At 44.1% G+C, this 21,895-nt stretch overlaps 2 protein-coding genes across 4 annotated transcripts; both read right to left on the bottom strand.

Moving 5' to 3' along the window:
- Positions 1 to 3,669: 3,669 nt before the first annotated feature.
- Positions 3,670 to 5,145, bottom strand: LOC134196878 (uncharacterized). The gene is made up of 5 exons (XM_062666097.1): positions 4,509 to 5,145; positions 4,322 to 4,396; positions 4,148 to 4,233; positions 3,907 to 4,076; positions 3,670 to 3,833 (listed from the first exon to the last, which is right to left on the bottom strand). The coding sequence occupies exons 1-5, from the start codon at positions 4,560 to 4,562 to the stop codon at positions 3,670 to 3,672; spliced, it is 549 nt and encodes a 182-aa protein (XP_062522081.1). The 5' UTR covers positions 4,563 to 5,145.
- A 3,874-nt stretch (positions 5,146 to 9,019) lies between these two features.
- Positions 9,020 to 10,822, bottom strand: LOC134196523 (jerky protein homolog-like). Of its 3 annotated transcripts, none has more exons than XM_062665669.1 (2): positions 10,726 to 10,822; positions 9,020 to 10,583 (listed from the first exon to the last, which is right to left on the bottom strand). In XM_062665669.1, the coding sequence occupies exon 2, from the start codon at positions 10,550 to 10,552 to the stop codon at positions 9,200 to 9,202; it is 1,353 nt and encodes a 450-aa protein (XP_062521653.1). In that variant the 5' UTR covers positions 10,553 to 10,583; positions 10,726 to 10,822; the 3' UTR covers positions 9,020 to 9,199. The 3 variants fall into 3 exon arrangements, with proteins under 3 accessions (XP_062521653.1, XP_062521652.1, XP_062521651.1); XM_062665668.1 differs by having other exon boundaries at positions 9,020 to 10,652; positions 10,726 to 10,779; XM_062665667.1 differs by having other exon boundaries at positions 9,020 to 10,816.
- Positions 10,823 to 21,895: the final 11,073 nt, after the last annotated feature.

The following is a 21,895-nucleotide window of genomic DNA, read 5'->3' as shown; positions in this document are numbered from 1 at the left end:
TTGTTACAACGCCATTTGTCACTTTTTTCTGGTAGATGTTGAAGACAACCAACGTAAAACCAGTCCTCACAATTTTACACCGCACGGTATCATCGCATTCTTCAGGTATCAAACGGTTGCCTCAAATTTCTATTTATATAGGTACGGCGAAGTCTAGGAGTGCGTCTAGCAGTTGTTTGGCGCATTGCGAAAAACCTGTTATTTTCTTCTGCTGCAACTATTTGTAGAGATGCTCCCTCATTCGTGGGTAGTTGGAACTGGTTGGCGTCCACCAGTGTGGCGTTGCCAGAAGCGTAACAGTTGTCTAAAGAAAGGTAATACTTTTGCTATGTTCCTAGGGTCGTGTTTTCATCCAGAGGTTGCAAAAATCGCCAATCCCATATTGTACTGACCACTCGCAACTTGCAGGTCCTCTTTTCCTAAACATCTCATGCTGCTCTGTTTGTTGGTTCGAAAAGGCGTCTGAGTGTTTGTAGGTGTATCGCCGTTATTCTAGAGGGTAGGTGTGGCATGTTCAAGCCTCCTCATTTTGTTCCTTATATACAGACTGATCTTCTAACTGCTAGTGCGCCTCCTGTCCAGAGAAAACTCCATATAGTGTCTGACCACGTGTGTCTTAATTTTCAGTAAATTTTCGTCAGCGCATGCATGTTGAGGACCTTTGCTCTGCTACATATTGATAGGTCCCGTCTGGTCTACTTCTGAAGACTATTTTATCATTTCTGGATTGCAACCGACCAGTTTTTTCTCACCTAGTCGTAGTAAGACGGACAGCACAACAGACCTAAAATCTTTATTTCAGAAGTTTGCCATTTTATTTCTAATGGCCTGCCCATTTGGTTAGCCCATTGCCCAAGCCATAGTCCAACAGAGTTAAGTCTATTGAGCTTGGCCCCGCTAGCTTCTTCATTAAAATGTTTGTCTAATTCACCAAAGGATACGTCATCGCAGACTAACAATGTCATGTCGTCCGCGTAGCAAGTTAACTTTATCGTCTCACTTTACTGGTCCGCACGCTCTTAAATCGACGTAAATAGCACGTAAATCGAATTTACGATCATCGTATTGAAACCGTAAATTACGCCGATGCTACTCGTAAATAGACGTATTTATTCGTAAATGGCCACTTTACGTTCATTTACGGTCATTTACATAGCAATTACGGCGCATTTACGTTGCAATTACGGCTCATTCACGATTGTTTTATGTAGGGTTTACGACTCAATTTACTCTAACTTACGTCTAATTACGGCCTAATTACTTTTAAATTACTGCCATATACGTAGCATTTACTACCCAGTTATATATGCATGCGGTAACGCGACAGATTGCTAAACAGATATGCAAAATTTTCGTTTATTGTCTGTCAAAATAATTCTAATTCAGAGAATCTTTTATTGTAAATTCATACAACACAAATTACAAAATCACAAGTTAATTAATTAAACTATTTGGCAATCTTGTTTCTTCCATATAATTTTCTCCTATGAGGAAAAGATCAGTGATAATATGAGCATGAGTGAGATGCTAATGTCTCAATACATTTAATTCCATTGATGCCAGTTTTCTTCCTCTGCTCCCCGGTATAATCATCTCCCCATCAATAATCTGAATGATTTCAATTAAAAAGGAATCTATCAAAAAAGATGTCTAATAATTATAAGTCACCCTATACTAGAGTATCCATTTGTAGAATACCTGTCATTTGGAAGTCTTCAGCTCGAAACCCCAGAGCCACCGGACAGCGCGTCTGAGATGCAACAACAGCACCTGTTGTCTTGAAGTTGCTACTGTACCTGCATCTGTCGCCAGCTCTGCATAATCTATTTCACCTGTTACCATGGCAACAAATTGAATTGAAATTATTGTGTTAATGAATTGCATTTGTCACGTGCACGAAGAAACCTGTATAAATAGTTTCACAGGTTGCAGTTGGCGACAGCTGGAGCTGTTCGTGAAGAGATGGATCAGAGTTCTGCGATGATCTCGAGCTTGTGACGGAATTCCTTGCTGTAGAAGGACGAGGCCTTCGTCTAGATATCGAAGCACGAGACAAAATTATGGAAAAGATGCATACAACAGTGCAAAACAATGTACGCTTACTCTCTGTCATACTCACGCCGTTTCATTCTCTCCCGCATGTCTCCCATAACCTGGGCAAGACCTACTCTAGAGTAGGCTTTGACAACCTGTTTCCACAGACATATGCATATTAACTATAGATCACCGATCGCGATCACGCGAAGAGATCATACTGACATCTTCTGAATCGAAGCTTACCTCCTTAGAAGCCTTTTATAAGTCTCCTCTAGAGCAGGTCTTGCCAAGGCTATCCGTCGCCAATCTAATTTCTGCCTAGAGAAACTAGAGCTATTAGTATGCACGATGCAGTTATTTGATCAGTCCACGAACATCGATTTTTTGTCAATCATGCACATATCTAACTAGCTAGATAGTTAAAGTCTTGCTTACCCTGTATCGTAAGCGTTCTCTAGTCCCTTTCACCAGCTCAGGCGGTCCATCCATTATTCCTGGCAGAGAGCGTATAATGACAGCTCAACACCTATCAACTCGATTGTATACTGCGTAGACCCTCCCATAGGTGGAACCTGATCATGATTGACGGCTCTATCAAACCGTTGGTCTCTAGAGCCTTTGTCTACGGCTTACATTTGCATGAACTGAACGGGGAGTATCAATCTTAATTAATGAAGATGCATGTTCAAGAGCTTCTCCTAGTGCCAAATGATTGAGAGGAGTGCATGTATTCACGCAGTGCACGTGTCACTAGGACATGGTGATGCTGCATTTTAAATTAATTAATAAGTTTGGATAAACGCGGAATTTCTTCTATTAACACGTGAGGATCAAAAACGCGTTATGGATGACGGAAAAGAATTCTGCGTGTGTTCAGTGTGCCGCGGAAGATCGCGTTTAAGTGAACGCACAATCAGAAGACATCTGAAAGAGCACGGAATTCACCGCCCTGCAGCTGCAGGCACTACTGGTCCGCACGCTCGTAAATCGACGTAAATAGCACGTAAATCGAATTTACGATCATCGTAATTTACCGTAATTTACGCCGATGCTACTCGTAAATAGACGTATTTATTCGTAAATGGCCACTTTACGTTTATTTACGGGTCATTTACGTAGCAATTACGGCTCATTCACGGTTGTTTTACGTAGGGTTTACGACTCAATTTACTCTAACTTACGTCTACTGACGTTGCAAAAACCGGTTTATCTACTGGTCATTTACGTAAAATTTACGTCTAATTACAGCCTAATTACTTTTCAATTACTGTCATATACGTAGCATTTACTACCCAGTTATATATGCATGCGGTAACGCGACAGATTGTTGAAAATAATTCTAATTCAGAGAATCTTTTATTGTAAATTCATACAACACAAATTACAAATCACAAGTTAATTAATTAAATTATTTGACAATCTTGTTTCTTCCATATAATTTTCTCCTATCAGGAAAAGATCAGTGATAATATGAGCATGAGTGAGATGCTAATGTCTCAATACATTTAATTCCATTGATGCCAGTTTTCTTCCTCTGCTTCCCGGTATAATTATTTCCCCATCAATAATTTGAATGATTTCAATTAAAAAGAATCTGTATCAAAAAAAGATGTCTAATAATTATAAGTCACCCTATACTAGAGTATCCATTTGTAGAATACCTATCATTTGGAAGTTGTCAGCTGGAAACCCCAGAGCCACCGGACAGCGCGTCTCATGGTGCAACAGCAGCACCTGTTGTCTTGGAGTTGCTACAGTCCCTGCAGCTGTCGCCAGCTCTGCATAATCTATTTCACCTGTTACCATGGCAACAAATTGAATTGAAATTATTGTGTTAATGAATTGCATTTGTCACGTGCACGAAGAAACCTGTATAAATAGTTTCACAGGTTGCAGTTGGCGACAGCTGCAGGTGTTCGAAATCTACGTCTTGACCACCAACTGGCTGGAGCTGTTCTTGCAGAGATGGATCAGATCTAGAGTGCTGAGACGATCTCGAGCTTGTGGCGGAATTTGCTGTCGAAGGACGAGGTCTTCGTCTAGATATCGAAGCACGAGGCGAAATTTATGAAAAAGATGCATACAACAGTGCAAAACAATGTACGCTTACTCTCTGTCATACTCACGCCGTTTTATTCTCTCCCTCATGTCTCCCATAACCTGGGCAAGACCTACTCTAGAGTAGACTTTGACAACCTGTTTCCACAGACATATGCATATTAGCTATAGATCACCGATCGAGATCACGCGAAGAGATCATACTGACATCTGAATCGAAGCTTACCTCCTTAGAAGCCTTTTGTAAGTCTGCTCTAGAGCAGGTCTTGCCAAGGCTATCCGCCGCCAATCTAATTTCTGCCTAGAGAAACTAGAGCTATTAGTATGCACGATGCAGTTATTTTTTGTATGCACGATCACGTATGCACGAACATCGATTTTTTGTTAATCATGCACATACCTAACTAGCTTACCCTGTATCGTAAGCGTTCTCTCGTTCCTTTCATCAACTCAGGTGGTCCATCCATGATTCCTGGCAGAAAGCGTATAATGACAGCTCTACGCCTATCAACTCGATTGTATCCTGCGTAGCCCCTCCCATGGGTGGTACCTGATCATGATTGACGGGTTTATCAAACCGTTGGTCTCTAGAGCGTTTGTCTACGGCTTACATTTGCATGAACTGAACGGGGGCATCAATCTTAATTAATGAAGATACATGTTCAAGAGCTTCTCCTAGTGCCAAATGATTGAGAGGAGTGCATGTAATCACGCAGTGTGCACGTGTCACTAAGACATAGTGATGTTGCATTTGAAATAAATTAATAAGTTTGGATAAACGCGGAATTTCTTATTTCAACAGGTGAGGATCACGAACGCGTTATGGATGACGGAAAAGAATTCTGCTTGTGTTCAGTGTGCCGCGGAAGATCGCGTTTAAGTGAACGCACAATCAGAAGACATCTGAAAGAGCACGGAATACACCGCCCTGCAGCTGCAGAGTGCCGACACTCTTCAACGCCAAGCGAGTCCGATCAAGCTTCTGAATTCGAACACGCAAATGATGAGCAAATGGAGGCTCTAGTGTCATCAGAAGAAGACGTGCATGCAGGTGTTCAATGTTCAGGTGAAGTAGATTTAGAGTGCAATTAGCTAATCAAGGTGGAATTTAGAGCAGGAAAGTGATCGAATGGTTGGCTTGCTGACACACCATCACAATGTTACATCCCCAAGCAACGGCTATATTAATGACCTACATCAGACCGACCACTGGAAATCTCTATTTGTCAATGGTGGTATCATGGAAGGAGATCGACGAAATCTTGTTCTAGCAATTAGCATTGATGGTGTCAACCCCTTCCGCAAGAGGTCAACGGACTACTCTATGTGGCCTGTTTATGCTCATATTTTGAATCTGCCTCCAGAGTTACGTTATTTTCATTTGCCCACTCCTTTTTGACAACTATCATTCCTGGTCCTTCTCTAAAAAACATAAGTTCTTTTCTAAGGCCCGTAATTGACGAATTTGTCCAACTAGTCGATCAAGGGATTGTCCTCAGTGATGGCTCAATAGTACGAGGTGTGACAGACATTCTACTTACGGATTACGAAGTCCAGTCAAAAGTTTTATGCATGAAGGGGCAAGGCGCTATTCAGGTTGTCATCTTTGTACTATTCAGGGACAATACGTTCACAATTTACGAAAGGTGGTCTATCTCAACAACCGAGCGTACATTCGTCCTCTCAGTCATCATTTACGAAGCGCCACAGTGTACTTCAATTCCAACCCAGAGCACCTCGACATACCCGAACCACGAAATCACGAAGACATCATTGCCCAAGGAAGAGAATGCTTGGCCATACGCCAAAGGATACAGGAAGAAATAATGACAGAAAGAGTTTTAAGAGAATATCAAAAGAAGACTGGAGTCAACGGGCCTACAGCTGTAGAGGCTCTTCCTGGTGTGCGACTTGGTTTGCATGGGAATGTACCAGTAGATTTTATGCACTTACAGCGCAATGTCTTGGTACATTTGTTTCAGTGCCTCACGGGAGATTCTGTCAAAGTCGGGGACCACGTTTTACGAGAAGAACGTGATCACGGACGCTTTCTTGACTTATGGCCATCAGAAGCCAATGGAGAGGACGACGTCCAACCTTTGCCAGGGCCTTGGGAACTGACGCCGGAAGAGGTCAGAATTGCCAATGACCGTGCGATCTCCATTTGTCTACGGATAGGCTTCGGTTTTAAGTCAGGTTCCTGGTTTACCAATTATCAGAAGATACACCGCACCAGCGATTGGCTGAAACTAGTCACTACCGGAATCTTAAAATTTTGTCTGCGTGGTCTGCTTGTTGAACGTCAACGACTAGACTTGTTTCGTCTCCTTGATTGTTTGCGTGATATAGCCGCTTCAGTAAATACAGCTGTTTCTTTAGACGTCCTTGAATCATTAATTTCATGGAACACTAGCTGAAGTAGAACTGAACTTTCCAGCTTCTTTGCAAGTTGTCATGTTACATCTTCTTCATCATTCCGTTGTAGCAATACGAAAGTATGGCACTGTGTACAGCACATGGATGTTTGGATGTGAAAGATTAATGGGGATGTTAAGTAGGCGTGCCCACAACAAAAGATTCCCCGAAGCTACAGTCATGGAGACTGTTTCTGTACGTAGCACGTGTACATTGCTACGACTGCAGGTACCGCCAGACTCGCCGATATATAATATACACCCATTATATCCAAGGGAGTCATTTCAGTTGTTAGGTTTTGAGTCTGACCAAGACACTGAAGACTTTGATCGGCGATATACGCAGTACATGGTACAACGTGTCACAGGACGAGCATCTGGATATCTCTATGGAGAGTCTCGAGTGGACATACTAGGACGTGTTGAGTACGGTCACCTGGTAGATTTCTTTCGAGTATACCACAGACTACGGCGATCTTGCTACAAGGTATGAAGAAGAGAAAGAACAGGCCAACAACTCGTCTTTTCCGACTATGAGAGAATGGATGCCAGAAGACAATCTCGGTCTTGACGAGAGTCGAATCAGATTACTGCGTCATGGTCCAGATGTTCAATTCAAATTCTTTCGTCGTGCAGCAATTGCCGATGTAGATGTTCCTGGCAACATGCTTCATGTCAGACCAGTTGGAGCGCTGGGCAGAAATGAAGTTCCAGCCTCTGAATCGTCGTGGATCGCTGTTCTCATGAGGCAAGCACGAACCGACGAAGAAGAGCCACACTGTGTCTACGTACCAACAGACGATGGACAAGATCCTATTTACGTCTATTTTGCGAGAGTCTTACGACTTGGTGAAGTAGGTTTCTTTCCTGACGAGTCCATTCAAGTGGCGGAAGTTGTTTGGGCCAGGAGAACTCAACAAGACACAGAAACTATGTTGTGGAGTATAAACACGAATGATCCAACTAATGTTGATTACACGGAACCATTCGTGCCAATCGATGACGTCATCCCTGTAGCAGTGGCTAAAGATCCGAGTAGTAACTACATTTGGGTCCTAAACTGTAGAATTTCTAGGCACCTTGACGCCATTTTGAACGTCAGTGTCTGATTGCTTCCTTCTTTCTCCGTCTACGTTGAACGTAAGGTTTCGTTATTAGTGTTCCTCTATCTAGATGGGCTTTGTGGATTCCCTATTCGGTTATTGCTGTTTTAGCTGATATTTTTTGTCGAAACTTGACATTTGATTTGTATCAGTATCTTTGCGTTGAATTGGGTTTCAATTTGTTTCGTTAGATAGTACGATGAAAGGTCCCAACCCCCTTCCCCAATCAAATTTGGAGCACAGCTCGTTTCCACCTCCACGCGGTGTGCTCTGATAGTGCCAAGTGAAGCGAGAATATATATATATATATATATATTATTTTCTATTTCTTCATTTTTTTTATAAAATATATCGATTTCAATTGACATGACAAGGTAGTGGCTCGCTTCGATCGCCAATAAATAATTTTTTTGATATCACACCTATGTGGGAAAATCTAAGAAGCTATGTTTTGAAACTAAATGTAGTCTATTTAAAATCATTCTACAATATATATATATATATATATATATATATATATATATATAAATGTCCAAAGTCCTATTTATAGTTGTTCATGTAAGTTATAAACACAGCTTTGCTAATTGTCGAAGTATGCAAAAGCGACGTCTTTCTCGCAATAGACTTCAGAATTTCCAGGCTATGTGTGCTCCATGTACCAAATGATTCCACTGCCAATGGATAGAAGACAACTCCAGTTGCGATGACATTGGCTTCGTAGCGATGGTCCTTGATTATTTCCCCAGGTTCAGCAGCAGCTCCCGCATGGAATGACTTGCTATTTCACATAAGCGTCTGCAAAAGAATTCTTGACTGTGACTTAATTGAAAAAGCAGGTTTCCCCTGAGTTAAGTCAGGATGATATACATCTATTGGACGGTCTCCGCCAGTAGCGGAGCGACGTTGTTTACGACGAACTCCCTGGGTACAATTAGATTTTATTATGTGTCGTTATGCCCCTCCACAATGGGCAAGTGGGGTCTTTACCCCCATCTGGGCGCCCACCAACCCGGCAGGTGAGCCCAGCGGGGTACATGTTTCCGTGTAGTCCATACGGTGATCAATGACTAGCCAATTCGATATAGATTGCAGGCATTACGGTGACTGCGTACTCGATACAGCACGCCTAGTGGATATCAACGACCACCAGGAAAGCACTGGACGTCATCGTCAACGGACCGTTCGCCAGACCACAGAAACTCCCCAACGACTGAAACGAGTCATAGTCTCATGGATAAAGCTAGAGAAACATGAAAAAGAAAGACAGACAAGTTTCACAATTTACTGTCGTCACTGGGGTTTGAACCCCCAAACCATGGAGTGGTAGCCATGTCGTGCTCAACCAGATCAGTCTGGTTTGTAAAGTCTATTACAAGTACCGGAAGCAAACCCTGCTTCAGAAGTACAGTAGGACCTCAAAGATACGAACACCTCGGGAAATTGGGTGTTCGTAATTGTGAAATGTTCATAAGTCTGAAGTTTGTAATATCGATGATTACATAACTTGTGAAAACAGGAGTACACTGTATGGCTAACAAAAAGGATAAGTACGTGAACTACAGTAACTGTGAGAGTGTAAGAACGAATTCAAGGGTTACTAAAATAACAATCCATTGTCTTTTGCTTCAAGGCAGAACCCCTTTTTTGTCCTGCAAGGTCCAGGAGCTCTCTCAAAAGCATGAGATTCATGGGGGTGGCTTCAGGCTGCTGCTCTAACCATTCCAAGCAGACACTAAAGCAATCAACAGCCTTTGTGTGGCTAATCTTAGCTACATCAGTGTGCTCAGCTTCATCTTCACTGTCCGATGGATCCTGGACCTGAACAGAGTCGATAATTTCTTCATCAGTCAGCGATTGAGACCCAGTTTCATCCTTGTCAGCAAGAAGCCATTGCTCCATTTCTTCCTCATTGATGCCCAACTGGGAACATACTTCAAAGGTAATTTCTTCTTCGGATTCACTGGCATCGATCCGAGAAGCATCACCCATACTACGACCACCAAACCCTAGCTTATTCCAAGCACGACAGAGAGAAACTTCAGGAATTTCGTTCCAAGATTTAGCACTCAGGTACACCGCATCTTTTATGGTCAGCTTTTTGCTGAAGGAAATGAAGGAGTCTTCACTCGATTCAGATTGAAGCAGCAGTTTTCTCATGAGCTCTCGTTTGTACCTGCGCTTCAGGTTCTCCAGCACTCCCTGATCCATAGGTTGAACCAGACTTGTGACATTGGGGGGCAGAAACATGCAACTCATTCCTTCAGAACTCAAAGCCTCTACTGAAGGGTGGGATGGTGCATTATCCATAATGAGAAGAGCTTGAAGTGGCAATGACTTTGATTTCAAGTAACGCTTCACCTCTGGTACAAAGTGCTTGAAAAACCAGTCCAAGAAAATTGATTGATCCATCCAGGCACTTTTTTGGCTATAATAATGGACTGGTAGAGATGACATGTTGACCCCTGAAAAACAGCGAGGCTTAGCGCTCTTGTGAATAAAGACCAGAGGGCTACGCATATCTCCACTGACATTGGCAGTTGCCATCAATGTTACCCGATCTTTAGGGGATTTGCAATTCTTTGCAGCCTTTTCAGAACCATCTGCCAGGGTTTTGTTCGGCAGCAGGCGCCAACACAGACCTGTCTCATCACAATTAAAGATCTGATGGATGGAAAGCTTATGATCTTCAATATATTTATGCAAAGACAGCTTGAATGCTTCAGCAGACTGAGGATTAGCTGAAAGAGACTCTCCCTGCATGCTTAGTTGACGAATACCATGCCTCTGCTTGAATCTATGAAGCCAACCAGTGCTAGCCTTGAAATCATCTGGTGACCGATCTGGATACATTTGCTGGTGCATCAGCCTGGCTTTCTCCATGACAACAACCCCACTCAGAGGAGTGCCTTTGTGCCGTTCTTGTGTGAACCAAAGGTGCATGGCCTTGTCAAATTGGTCATCATCAGCTCTCCTAACAATGCAACGCTTCTTAAAACTACTGCTGTCTTTAGCTTCAACGGCAAACTGAGTAATTTTGCTCCTAGATTTCTGTATATCAGTTACTGTGGATTTTCCAATGCTATATTCAGAAGCAATAGCTGTATTAGAAATACCTCTGTCCAGCTTCTCAAGAATCTCGATCTTTTGTTCAATAGATAAATTGACTCGCTTTCTCTTAGGCTTGTCCTTTGCCTCCATCTTGGATCAGCTACCACGTGGCTAGCGCTAGGCCACGTCTCAAAAGTGCGCGTGCGCGTGGCTACATTACGTGATCAAATTTTTGCAAGAGCGCGCGCTCGCGCTAGAGCATGCTGTTCGGTTGACCGGTCAGTTCGGTTGTCTGGTGTTCGTATCTTTGAGGTCCTACTGTACTTAGACCATCACGGCTGTCTAGAAAGAAGACATGACTTTACGAAGGATCCGAGTAGATCCCAGAAGCACTGTTTTCTGTAAGTGCTGCAGGTTGTGATGACCTGGAATAATGTCCAGCCACCGTGCAATACCTGCGTGCACTGTGCCCAAAGCTTCCAAGACCACCGGAACCACCAGTGTTCGACAATGCCACATGCGGCTTATCTCCACTCGCAAGTCGCTGTACTTCGCCAACTTCTCAGCATGTTTCTTGCCAATGTTGCCATCAGCAGGACAGCTGATATCAATAAGAAGACAAGTGTTTGTCTTCCTATTTCTGAGACAGATGTCTGGACGATTGGCTTTGATCTTCCTGGCAGTGGGGATGGTGGTATCCCACATCATAGTAATGTCATCCGTCTCCACAAGCCTATCAGGATGATGCCGATACCATCTGATCTCCACTGGAACCCCAAAATGGCGACAAACGTCCCAGTGAATGATGGATGCCACCTGATTGTGTCGATCAGTGTAGTCCGTCGGTGCCAAAGCACTACAGCCTGCCACAATGTGGTCGACTGTCTCCAGGCCTACACTGCACATGCGGCAAGTAGGACTGACATCACGATGTAGAATCTTGCGCTCATAGTACCGAGTCCGAAGAGCTTGGTCTTGAGCAGCAACAACCAGTCCCTCAGTTGCAGCAGGAAGATTCGCTGCCTTTAGCCATTCGTAGGTCTCTTTCATGTCCACAGGCGGTTGCTCAGTGAGACGGCGATACTGCCCGTGCATAGGCTTCCCGCTCCAGGACCGCACACGAAGAGAACTGCAACACGTACGGTAATGTCTCGCATCTGTTTTAGGCGTTTGCTCGAAGCCACCTTCAACCGAGATGGATGCATTCCTGTGTAAGTTCTGCGACTTGTCGTCCAAAGCAAGACTCCTCCGCAGCTGTGCAGTAAACCGACAAGCCATGCGCTTGATCGAGTGTGAAGATTTTCCAGAGTCACACTCCCGTATCATCTGCATGAAAGGATCAGAACTGTCAGCAAGGTAACAGTTCAGCCTCACAATACAAGATTGATATGTCGACTCAATCTGTTGTAACCCCCTACCCCCATCACTGCAAGGAGCGTACAGTCGGTCAACGTCTGCAGCAGGATGGTGGACACCGTGCATAGAGAGAAGCTTTCTGGTCCGTCGATCGAGCTGCTGCAGGTCCGTGCACCCCCAATGAATGATGCCAAAACCGTAAGTGAGAACCGGTAGTGCAAACCCATTGATGGCTAGAATCTTGTTCCGACCATACAACTCAGTCCGGAGAACCACCTTCACTCTGCGCAAGTACTCGCGACGGAGTCTCTCCCGCATCATGCTGTGCTGAATACCGTTACTCTCATCCACACCCAAGTACTTGTAGACTTGACCCGGTTCCAGACAGTTGATGGTGTCCGTTTTTCCTACCGTCACCCCAGAGTTGTGTCCAGATAGTCTGCCGTTGACAAAGTGTGCAACAGCACATTTGTCCAGACCAAACTTCATCTGGATGTCATCAGAGAAGGTACGAACCGTGTGCAACAACCCGTCCAACTGATCAGAGTTTCTGCCATACAGCTTCAGATCATCCATGTAAAGTAGATGACTGATAAGCTGACGTTTGGCAGTCTCACCATGCTCAGTGGTCATCCGGTAGCCGTAACCGGTTCTGTTCAGCTCCTTGCTCAGAGGATTGAGAGCCATACAGAAGAGAAGTGGAGAAAGTGAGTCACCTTGGAAAATACCCCTCCTGATCTGCATAAGCCTTGTCTTGATAGTACTATTCCCGCAAGAAAGCACCATCGATGTCCTCCAACTCTTCATCACACGTGACAGGAACCCGCACAAGACTGGACTGATCTTATGCAGCTGAAGGCATTGGAGCAACCAACTGTGTGGCACGCTGTCATAGGCTTTCTGGTAGTCCACCCAAGCCATGCTCAAGCTCTTGTGCCTGGTCCTACAGTCTTCGGTAAGCAGCTTGTTGATCAACAGCTGATCCTTTGCACCAAAAGATCCCTGTCGACAACCCTTCTGCTCCGGAGCCATGAGGTTTCTCTGATCCAAATGCCCTGCAATCCTCTGCCTGATGACTGAGGTGAGGGTCTTATAGAAGACAGACAGACACGTGATAGGCCGGTAATTTTTGGCCTGGTCAGTCTTGTCATTCTTAGGAATCAGAGTAGTTATTCCTTGAGACAACCAGTCGGGTACAGAGTCTGGATTCTGAACCAGCAGGTTGTAGTTACGAGTCAGATCAGTGTGAAGACACGTGATGCGCTTGACCCAGAAACCATAAACCTTGTCTGGACCAGGAGACTTCCAGTTCCCCATCCTTTTGAGACACGATGTGACCTCATTGTCTGAGATAGGTAACCACTGCTGCTCATCTTTCCGGTGCGTCTCGTCATCGGTTTGACGTCTCAGCCAGAAGGCAGACTCATTGTGATGTACCTCAGTTTCTAGGATACCACCCCAATACTGTTCGATCTCAGACTCGGATGGCGGGGAAGTGACCCGGATAGTCTGCTTATCCAGCTCTCTGTAAAACCGTCCAGCATCTCGTTGAAACAAACCATTCTGGCGAAGTCTCTTACGATTCTTCTCCAGCCTCCTGGTCCGCTCGACCTTGGACTTAAGTTCCATTTTCAATCGATTGATGGAGACCTCACAACTCTCCGAACAGGAAATGCCCAACCGATGCCGAAGACGTCGGAGTTCATGTAACATACGAATGCCCGATGAACTCTTTCTAACCTCCAGCAACAGTGAGATCGCACGTCGAAGTGTGAGAATCTCCATATCCAGCCTTCGTCTCCATGTCGGTGTTTGAGAATTGGTTGACTTCGTCGTTTTTAAGCCCCGCCTTTTGGACACTAGCGAAGCAGCAGAGTATACCAGGTAACTGATTTCACTCATATCTGGTTCATCCTTCAACGAACTGATGATCGTGTTAAGATCACCAATAAGCTTCAGGGTTCCACTGTTCACAAAGATCCTTGGAAGGCATTGTCTCTCACAGATAGGAATTTGCCTGACTTTCTGCAGCTCCTCAAGAAACTCTCGACGAAGTACAGGGTCCACAGCAGCATCACAATCAAGCGAAAGACCATCCTCCGTTTGGCAGCAGTCTGGACTGAGTTGAGATGAAGAAGTTTCCATCCTTTCTAGCCGAGAAGCTATACTAGGATGTGTAGTCATCAGATCAGAGCTCACAGAGTCACAAGGGGATGGTGATTCCCCAACAGCACTGCACTGAACTAAATCCAAAGTGTCATCTACGGATAGGATATCACCACTATCTCTTGCAGATGAGCAGTCCTTAGAGAGAACAGTGACTGACTGAACAAGGGAGCCATCTTCCAAGTGATTAGCAAACTCATGATCCTCTTGCATCATTGACACGACAGATTTCCCACCACGTGCAGCAGGCGCCATCCTGACTGAAGCCATGCAGGGTGACACATTGTCAAGCAAAGGCGTGACAACTGAGCTATCAGATGATAGAGCAGAAACCACATCCAACGCCGACATTTGCACACCACGACAAACATCAGTCGTAACAGATAACAAACCTGAGACGGGCTTTCCATCCTGTGCGGCCTCGCGTTTAATCTCCTCCAACTCTGATTCAGTCAGACTTCCAGAAGTTAAGAGATATCGCTTCTGGTCTGCCAAACGCTGCTCAGAGACGTCAGTCAGAGAAGGATTTCGTTCACACCACAGCTGATGCATGGGTTTTCTGAAAGCAGAGAACTTGCATGACAACAGCACGTAGTAATAACAAAACATCACTTCCCTATTCATTTGTCGCGTCCATTTCCTTCGTCTTGTTGCATTGCCGTTCCTGTTTGCCGAAACACAAGATTCGCTAGGAACGGTGGGCATCACAGTAGTCTCGTCAGCGGGATTTGAAGCCAAATTCAAATCAGACGCCGCACGAGAGATGGTTCGACCAGTCGCCCTACGCCCAGAACTATTCCTGGTCTTCCGAACAGCTCCAGTGATTCCAGATGCCGACTTTTCGAGCCCTGTCCTGGTTTCCCGACAAGGAACGCGCTCCTCAGCTAGCTCTGAGACGAGCGATACAGCTAGACGTCCATCTTCCATCAATATCCGGGTATTATTATTATTATTATTATTATTATTATTATATATGTATATCTTGTTTTCTTGTGACGTTAGCACAGTGACTCACCGCTATCACGTATACACGCGTTACAAAGCAACATGTAATGATATAAATAACAGGATCTTCTAATATTCTCATACTGATGCCAGCTGCTGATGGCGTATTGCATTATATGTTAATTTAGATGTAAACGTTTTCACCACGCAGGCGTCCGGAATGAGGTTGCAAGCTAGAGTGAGTATGATTATTCTCACAAATAGCTTAGACAGTCGTCTATTATGACTATGAGGCAAGTACTGGCTCGTAAATCGACGTAAATAGCACGTAAATAAACGTAAAATACGAAGACACGTAATTTACGATCCTCGTAATTTACGCCGCGAAGTTCATGCGCAAAACTACACTTCCGACGTAAAATACGACCCAGGATCGTAAAATACGAAAAAAATACGTGTCTTCGTATTTTACGTCGATTTACGTGCTATTTACGTCGATTTACGAGCGTGCGGGCCGGTAGTGGGGGGGGGGCCCCCATTAGTCACGAATGTTCTTGTTCAGGTTGCTCTGCGTTGGACCTAGGCATGGACCTGCATGACTGTGAAGAGGACCCACTACTAGGCAAGTTGTAAGCCATGATTACGCGTGTTGTGTTGGTGTTGGTTGGCAGTGAGGAGGACATTATGTCAGTTACATCCGGATCTCTATAAAACACCTATACAAGCAAACTCGTGTGATCTCACCAACGGATTCTAGTCAACACTGGAAACGAGGGCGCATTCTGAACTAGCTAGATGCAAGCTAAACGTCGAAACACATCTCTCGAGTTACGCAATACAACACAAATCGAGCAATCTACCAAACAACCTACTGGAAGGTCAATTTACGTGTTCGCTAGATGAAACGCAATGTGACACTCAAAAATGAGACTCTAAACGCAGGTTTGGTCCTGCCGCAGCCGTATATAGTAGTTGTTGATTTAAATCTTACGAATGCGCATAAGGCCTATTGCTCATTTACTCATAAATTATAAATCAGTGCACTTACAAATGAAAATGGGGGTTTGTCATACCCCAATATTAATCAGCATGGCAGTTTTTGCTATTTTTGTACTAAGTACATAGGACTGAAATGTCACGTCATCAATTTGCTGTTAAGTTGATGGTAATTAGGTAACACGTCTGCCACATCCAAAATAGATTTCTTTAGAGAACGCATACGACAATATGAAAGAGAGAACATAAGAGGTGCTCAAATACGCAGTAGAGCTCTAGGGGTGTATTTAGGAGAGACATCGAAAAAGTTCTTTGCGACTTCCCAGAAAATTAAATGAGAAAATACTGTTTTTCTTACCTGACACATGCATGATGGAGTAGAAGTTTCAGACCAACCCAACATTCCACAGGTTGTACATAATAACTACAGTCATCTATACCAAGAGAAGGCAATTAGCAACGAAGCTGTGAACACACAGTCTCAGCAATCGGCCGTCAACTATCGGCATCGGACAGAGATATTTGCGACTGTCCGCTACAGATCGAGAACTTTAATTCCTGCTGCTCTGAAGGAGATGAAAACAAACAAATCTTTAGGTCTAGACGGTCTGTCTACTCAATTTTATCGGTCTTTCTGGTCTTGTCTGCGTAGCTACAATGCATGGGAATTACGACCTAAGCAATTGCAGAGAGAGTGAGAGGTTTGTAGGTAAACTACGAACACCAAGTTCAGCTATACGTCACAGTATACGTTGCATCTGTACTTCCCTCTCCTCTACTTTGTTTGTCAGGCTTGTAATGACATCTTTGTTCAGACATGTTCCTCACACAGTACTCGGACTGAAAGAGGATGATATAGAAACCCTGCCATCGTCTTCGAAGAAAGCGAGAGCCAAAGCTTTCAGAATTGCTGCCGAGTGACAAGGATAGTTACACGAACGTTAGTGAAAGAAAAGAAGAGCTTGAATAGCGGTTCTAAGCGCAGAAAATTGAAAGGTTGGTGGAGCCTCACATCACACGTGGCAGCCACAACGGCCTCACAAATACATACATTTTTTTGTTACAAGGACCCTTAGGGCCCAGGTTACTGCAGACACTACTAAGTACTTGCTACGATACTTTCTACCCTACTTTCTACGAGTATACAATCTACGATACTAGTATACAATTGAAACACTATCAGCAGTCACTGTCTATATGTAACTTCTTCTTTGCTTCTTGGACAGAACCTGACACTCCGGAGAGAGAGGCAATTGTATTTTAGTTCCTTGCCCAAGGGAACTTATGTATGTGGCCCTTCCGCACTCGAACTCTGACCCAAAGGTCCCGGATGTTTTCAATCTCCAACTGCACACTCTAACCAATTGAACCACATACATACATTTTTTACAAGGACCCTTAGGGCCCAGGTTCGATACTGCAATGACTATACTTGCTATACTCTAAACTTTCTATACTTGCTATACTCTACACTTTTAGCAGTCACACTATCATGTCACTAGGTACGTCATACTTGCTGTACTTCATCCTTCATGCTTCAAACTTGCTGGACAGATCTGACACTCCGGAGAGAGAGGGAAGTGTATGTTAGTTCCTTGCCCAAGGGAACTTATGTATGTGGCCCTCCCGCACTCGAACTCTGACCCGAAGGTCCTGGATGTTGCCAATCTCCAAATGCACACTCTAACCAATTGAGCCACATACATACATACATACATACATACATACATACATACATGTTTTCTGTTTTACTAAGAGAGTCCTTAAGACTCAGTTTAAGTCGTTTACAATCATACGCTAGATACCATTGTCAAATCAGTGGCGCCGGAAGCTCCTACAGATTGGGGGTGCCGGCAACAAATTTCCAGAGTCACGTGACCATTCGCTTTTTTGAGAAGCTACTGTCCATAGAGGCTTTATATACCTTACGAATTTTGAAACGTTTACAATATCCATTATATAATTAATCTCATACCAAACACTAAGATTCCGGTGAAGCAATTACCAAGCACTAATACTAAGGCCCCCAAAGTACCTTGCGCGTGGCCTAGCTGGTGATTGGATTGGCAAACATATTGCAGAATTTCATGGTTCCATTTAAGGAGATCCAATTATTGGCAGATCTCAGACCCCCAATTCAAATATTGGGAGGTCTGTCGTCCCTCAAACCCCCATCTCCGCCGCCACTGCAAATTAAAATAGTTATAACTCCTTTTCTTTCTGCAAATGGTCTCCAATAGTTATTAGAGTTTCCCAAGCCATATAAAAGAAAAACACGTAGTTTTTCTTCAGCGGCGCTTTGTGCGCCCCTTTCGACATTTGCTCTTCTGCTCGACGACATTTGATCTAGATCGTGTTCTAGATCTGGATCGTGATTCTGTTTTTCTGTCAGGTGATTGCGATGTTTTAGTGCACACTGTTTTGTTTCTGGTAACGTGTTCGTTACTGATTTGTCTCTTACTCTTTGGTTGTCTGTTTCTGCTTGTGATTTGATCAGTGATTTCCATTGTTGAACCTTTCATCTCTTGTAGAGGTTCCACGTTGTCTTTCGTACTTTCAGAATTTGTTCTGATTGTTCCATTTCTGTCGCTATTTGACTTTCCGGTTCTTTTGCATTCTCTTCTTCTTTGTTTTCTTGCTGCATTTTTACATCGTGGTTTTTGTCAAGATTGTGGTCATGATTCTCATTACGCTGGTATTCAGGATTCTTATCATTTTTTGTTGACAGCCTTTATCATATCAGTGGTGCTTCCGCATCTATAATTATAAAATGTTGGATGTTGTCCAGCATATCGCACATGCAAACGTAAATTGTATCTCCCATAAATTATGCGCTCAGGAAAATGTCATCTTGCATTTTGTACTTTGTATACTCTCACTCCCGTTTCCACATGTCCGTGCAAAGAAATAAGTACTCCTTGTAATTTTTGCAACTTGACCGTTTTCTGCTATCCTCGAGATAATGGCATTATCTGCCATTTCAAAGGCCATTTTGACTGAGACAAAAACTGGTGGATCTTGTGGTGGCATTACTTCCAATCGAACATTATTCACTATCACACCGGTCAATACCAACTTTTCTTTGGCTTCTTTATTCAGCAAGGTAATCTGCCACGTTTCTGCTATTGTCGGACACACGCACATGATACACTCTTCCGGCAGTTGCTTTGATAAAGCCTTCACTATGGCTTCTGCTGTCACGCCTTCAGCAACCAATCTGACTGACAACGGCCTCTGCAACTTTGTTGGCCGCCATTCTTTCTTCTTCTTGATCGTGGTTAGTCTTCCAATCGATTCACTACTGGCCCGCACGCTCGTAAATCGACGTAAATAGCATTAGTCTACGGGCCAAGTCCCGCTAGCGTTCAAGTGCGTTTCCTACCCCAGTCCAACAAGCATTTCTTGCTTTAATAAATTAGGAAGTATTGCAAGAACTTCATATTCGCTAGTTGCAACATTTGCAACACGACCCTTTACAAGATAGAAAGGGAAACGTGTTGCCATGGCAATCACCGGTTATTCTCCTTTCTACGTCTTGAAGTGTTAGTCCGAGGTTAGAATTATGCATAAAAATTACAAGAAGCAATTTGCGATGTAGAACACTTCGGCGAATGCCTAAACCGCTATGCAAATACGTACAGGCAACGTTACATGCAGCGTACGTACACAGACACCAAGCATTTCAGATTTTTGCCTTTCTTCTGCTGAGCATGATAACAACACCAAAAACAGCGTAACAACAGCAGTACCGAGTAGAGCATACGAACAGATGGACGGGCAGACAGCTAAATAAACGAACAAGGAGAACCGTTCGATCATACTATGCGCATGTGCAACACTATTCATGACAGCAGATACCCAACAAAGCAGAGGCAAATCGAAGAAAAACAGAAACAAGCAAAATTTAAAGGAGCTCGCAAATAGGAAATTAGGTAATCTTGAAAGCCCTCCGATAATTAGCTAGATCCTCTCGTCTAGTTAGTCATCATGATGGTCGGGTACCGGTCACTTTAGCATCATGATCGGTCTCTTCAGCGTCATGTTCGCTGTTGTCGTCCTCTTGTTCCACGTCTTGTGCTGACACTGAATTTTCACAGGCATCATTGCAGTGACACAAGTCCGTACACCTAGGGCCATGACGAACACAGGAACATTGCTTGGTGCGGCAATTTCCCTTGCAGCCACAGCTCAGCAGTTCCAAGACCGCTGATGGAGCTGGATGCTGTTGCATCCAGTCTATTTGTATTTTTCTTGCTGCTCCTGTGCCGGTTATCTTCCATCCGAAACCGTCTGGTGATGCAGCATCAATGTGTTTGTTGCAATGACCGCTTCTAAATAGCAGCCTGGTAATTTGCACGCGCAACGTGCAAACGCAGTTCGTCTTGAATTGGTGGAAGATGTCCGCTGTCTGCTGTACCAGAGCAAAATAGTTTATATGGCAAGTCGTTAACACTGTAATTTTCGTCTTTCTGACCGTACAGGAGACACACAAACTTCTCACATTCTCTCTGCATCGTATCCAACGGAGAAAATTCGTTACCCAGCAAGCCCATAGCAGTCCTACTGCACGAAGATTTGCAAAGGAGATTGAACGCCTTTTTACCTCGACCTGAGAAGGAACTAACGGAATCGCATCCGGTGATGGCGGGCAGTCCAAGCAGAGTTACAAAAATTGGTCCCAAAACTTTAAGAAATACCTGAGATATTGACATACCGCGTTAGACATACCGCATAGACTAGTGAAAGCTAACGCATAAATGGTGCCCTTGTCACCTTGTTCTGCTACACCTGATGCAATTTTCTGTGCTGCAGTCAGTTTCTTCTTATGGGTGTATTCTGAGTAGTAGGATCGGTGGTACTGAATTTCCAAAGCAACAACGTCTTTAGAGACACGAGTCAGAAGCAGCATGTCCTCGTCGTTGTGAATTTCCGCAGATCTATGTATTGCTTCGGCAGCTTCTTTAGTCGTGCATCTACTTAACTTTTCTACCTTTCTGCGTTCGCTAGTATTGTCTCTAACCTTTTTGTCAACAGCCTTACAGAAGAGACATTTCCCCGTAAACCCTCTTGCTGCTGCCGCTGCGGTACCTCTAATGCTTCTGGCCGGAGCTGTGGGCGGAGCTGCAGAGGTCTGGTCACTAGACAGATCTGCTGCCGTCACGGTGCTGCTACGTTCGAGCTTGTAAACATTACTACAAAACGCAGGGTTCATAGAACTTAAATCAGACTGACCTAATCTTCGCTCAGAAACTCTAGCCAGATGAAACTTCGAAGTATAGGTTTGGTAACATCGACGGTGGAACACGCCACGTGGCTCGCTCGCATTCAAACCGGCCATTCTGGAATCACCGCGTGAACTTACTGCGTGAAGAAATGTCCTCCAAGATACAAGGGAAAACTCGATCAACTCATGGTCTTGTGGACATGATTTACCTGGCAGATTGCACAGACATACACTGAAATCTAGCGCAGGGCGCTTCATAGGCAAAGTAAAACCATCTAAAGTGTACTGCTGGTATTCTGCGTCTAAACTAGCTAAGTCTCGATCTTCAAAGTCTTCGTAAACATTCTCCATTGCCTTCAGCAGGTCTTCCCCGTTAGGAAATAGCCGGATGTAGTGTCGTTACGAAGTTACTACGCATGCGTAGTAACCGGCCACTTTCTGTCGTCAAATTGGATAACTTGCGACCTTTTTTCATGTTGCAACATTCGGAATTCTATTTCTATGCTTATTTTCATTTGATCTAACGCGATAAACCTTTGTTGGGCGAG

Source organism: Corticium candelabrum, chromosome 21 (genome assembly GCF_963422355.1).
Source record: "Corticium candelabrum chromosome 21, ooCorCand1.1, whole genome shotgun sequence".
In the NCBI taxonomy this organism is placed as follows: Eukaryota; Metazoa; Porifera; class Homoscleromorpha; order Homosclerophorida; family Plakinidae; genus Corticium; species Corticium candelabrum.
Note: the sequence above shows the minus strand (reverse complement) of the source record. Positions and strands in the feature narration are given on the sequence as shown.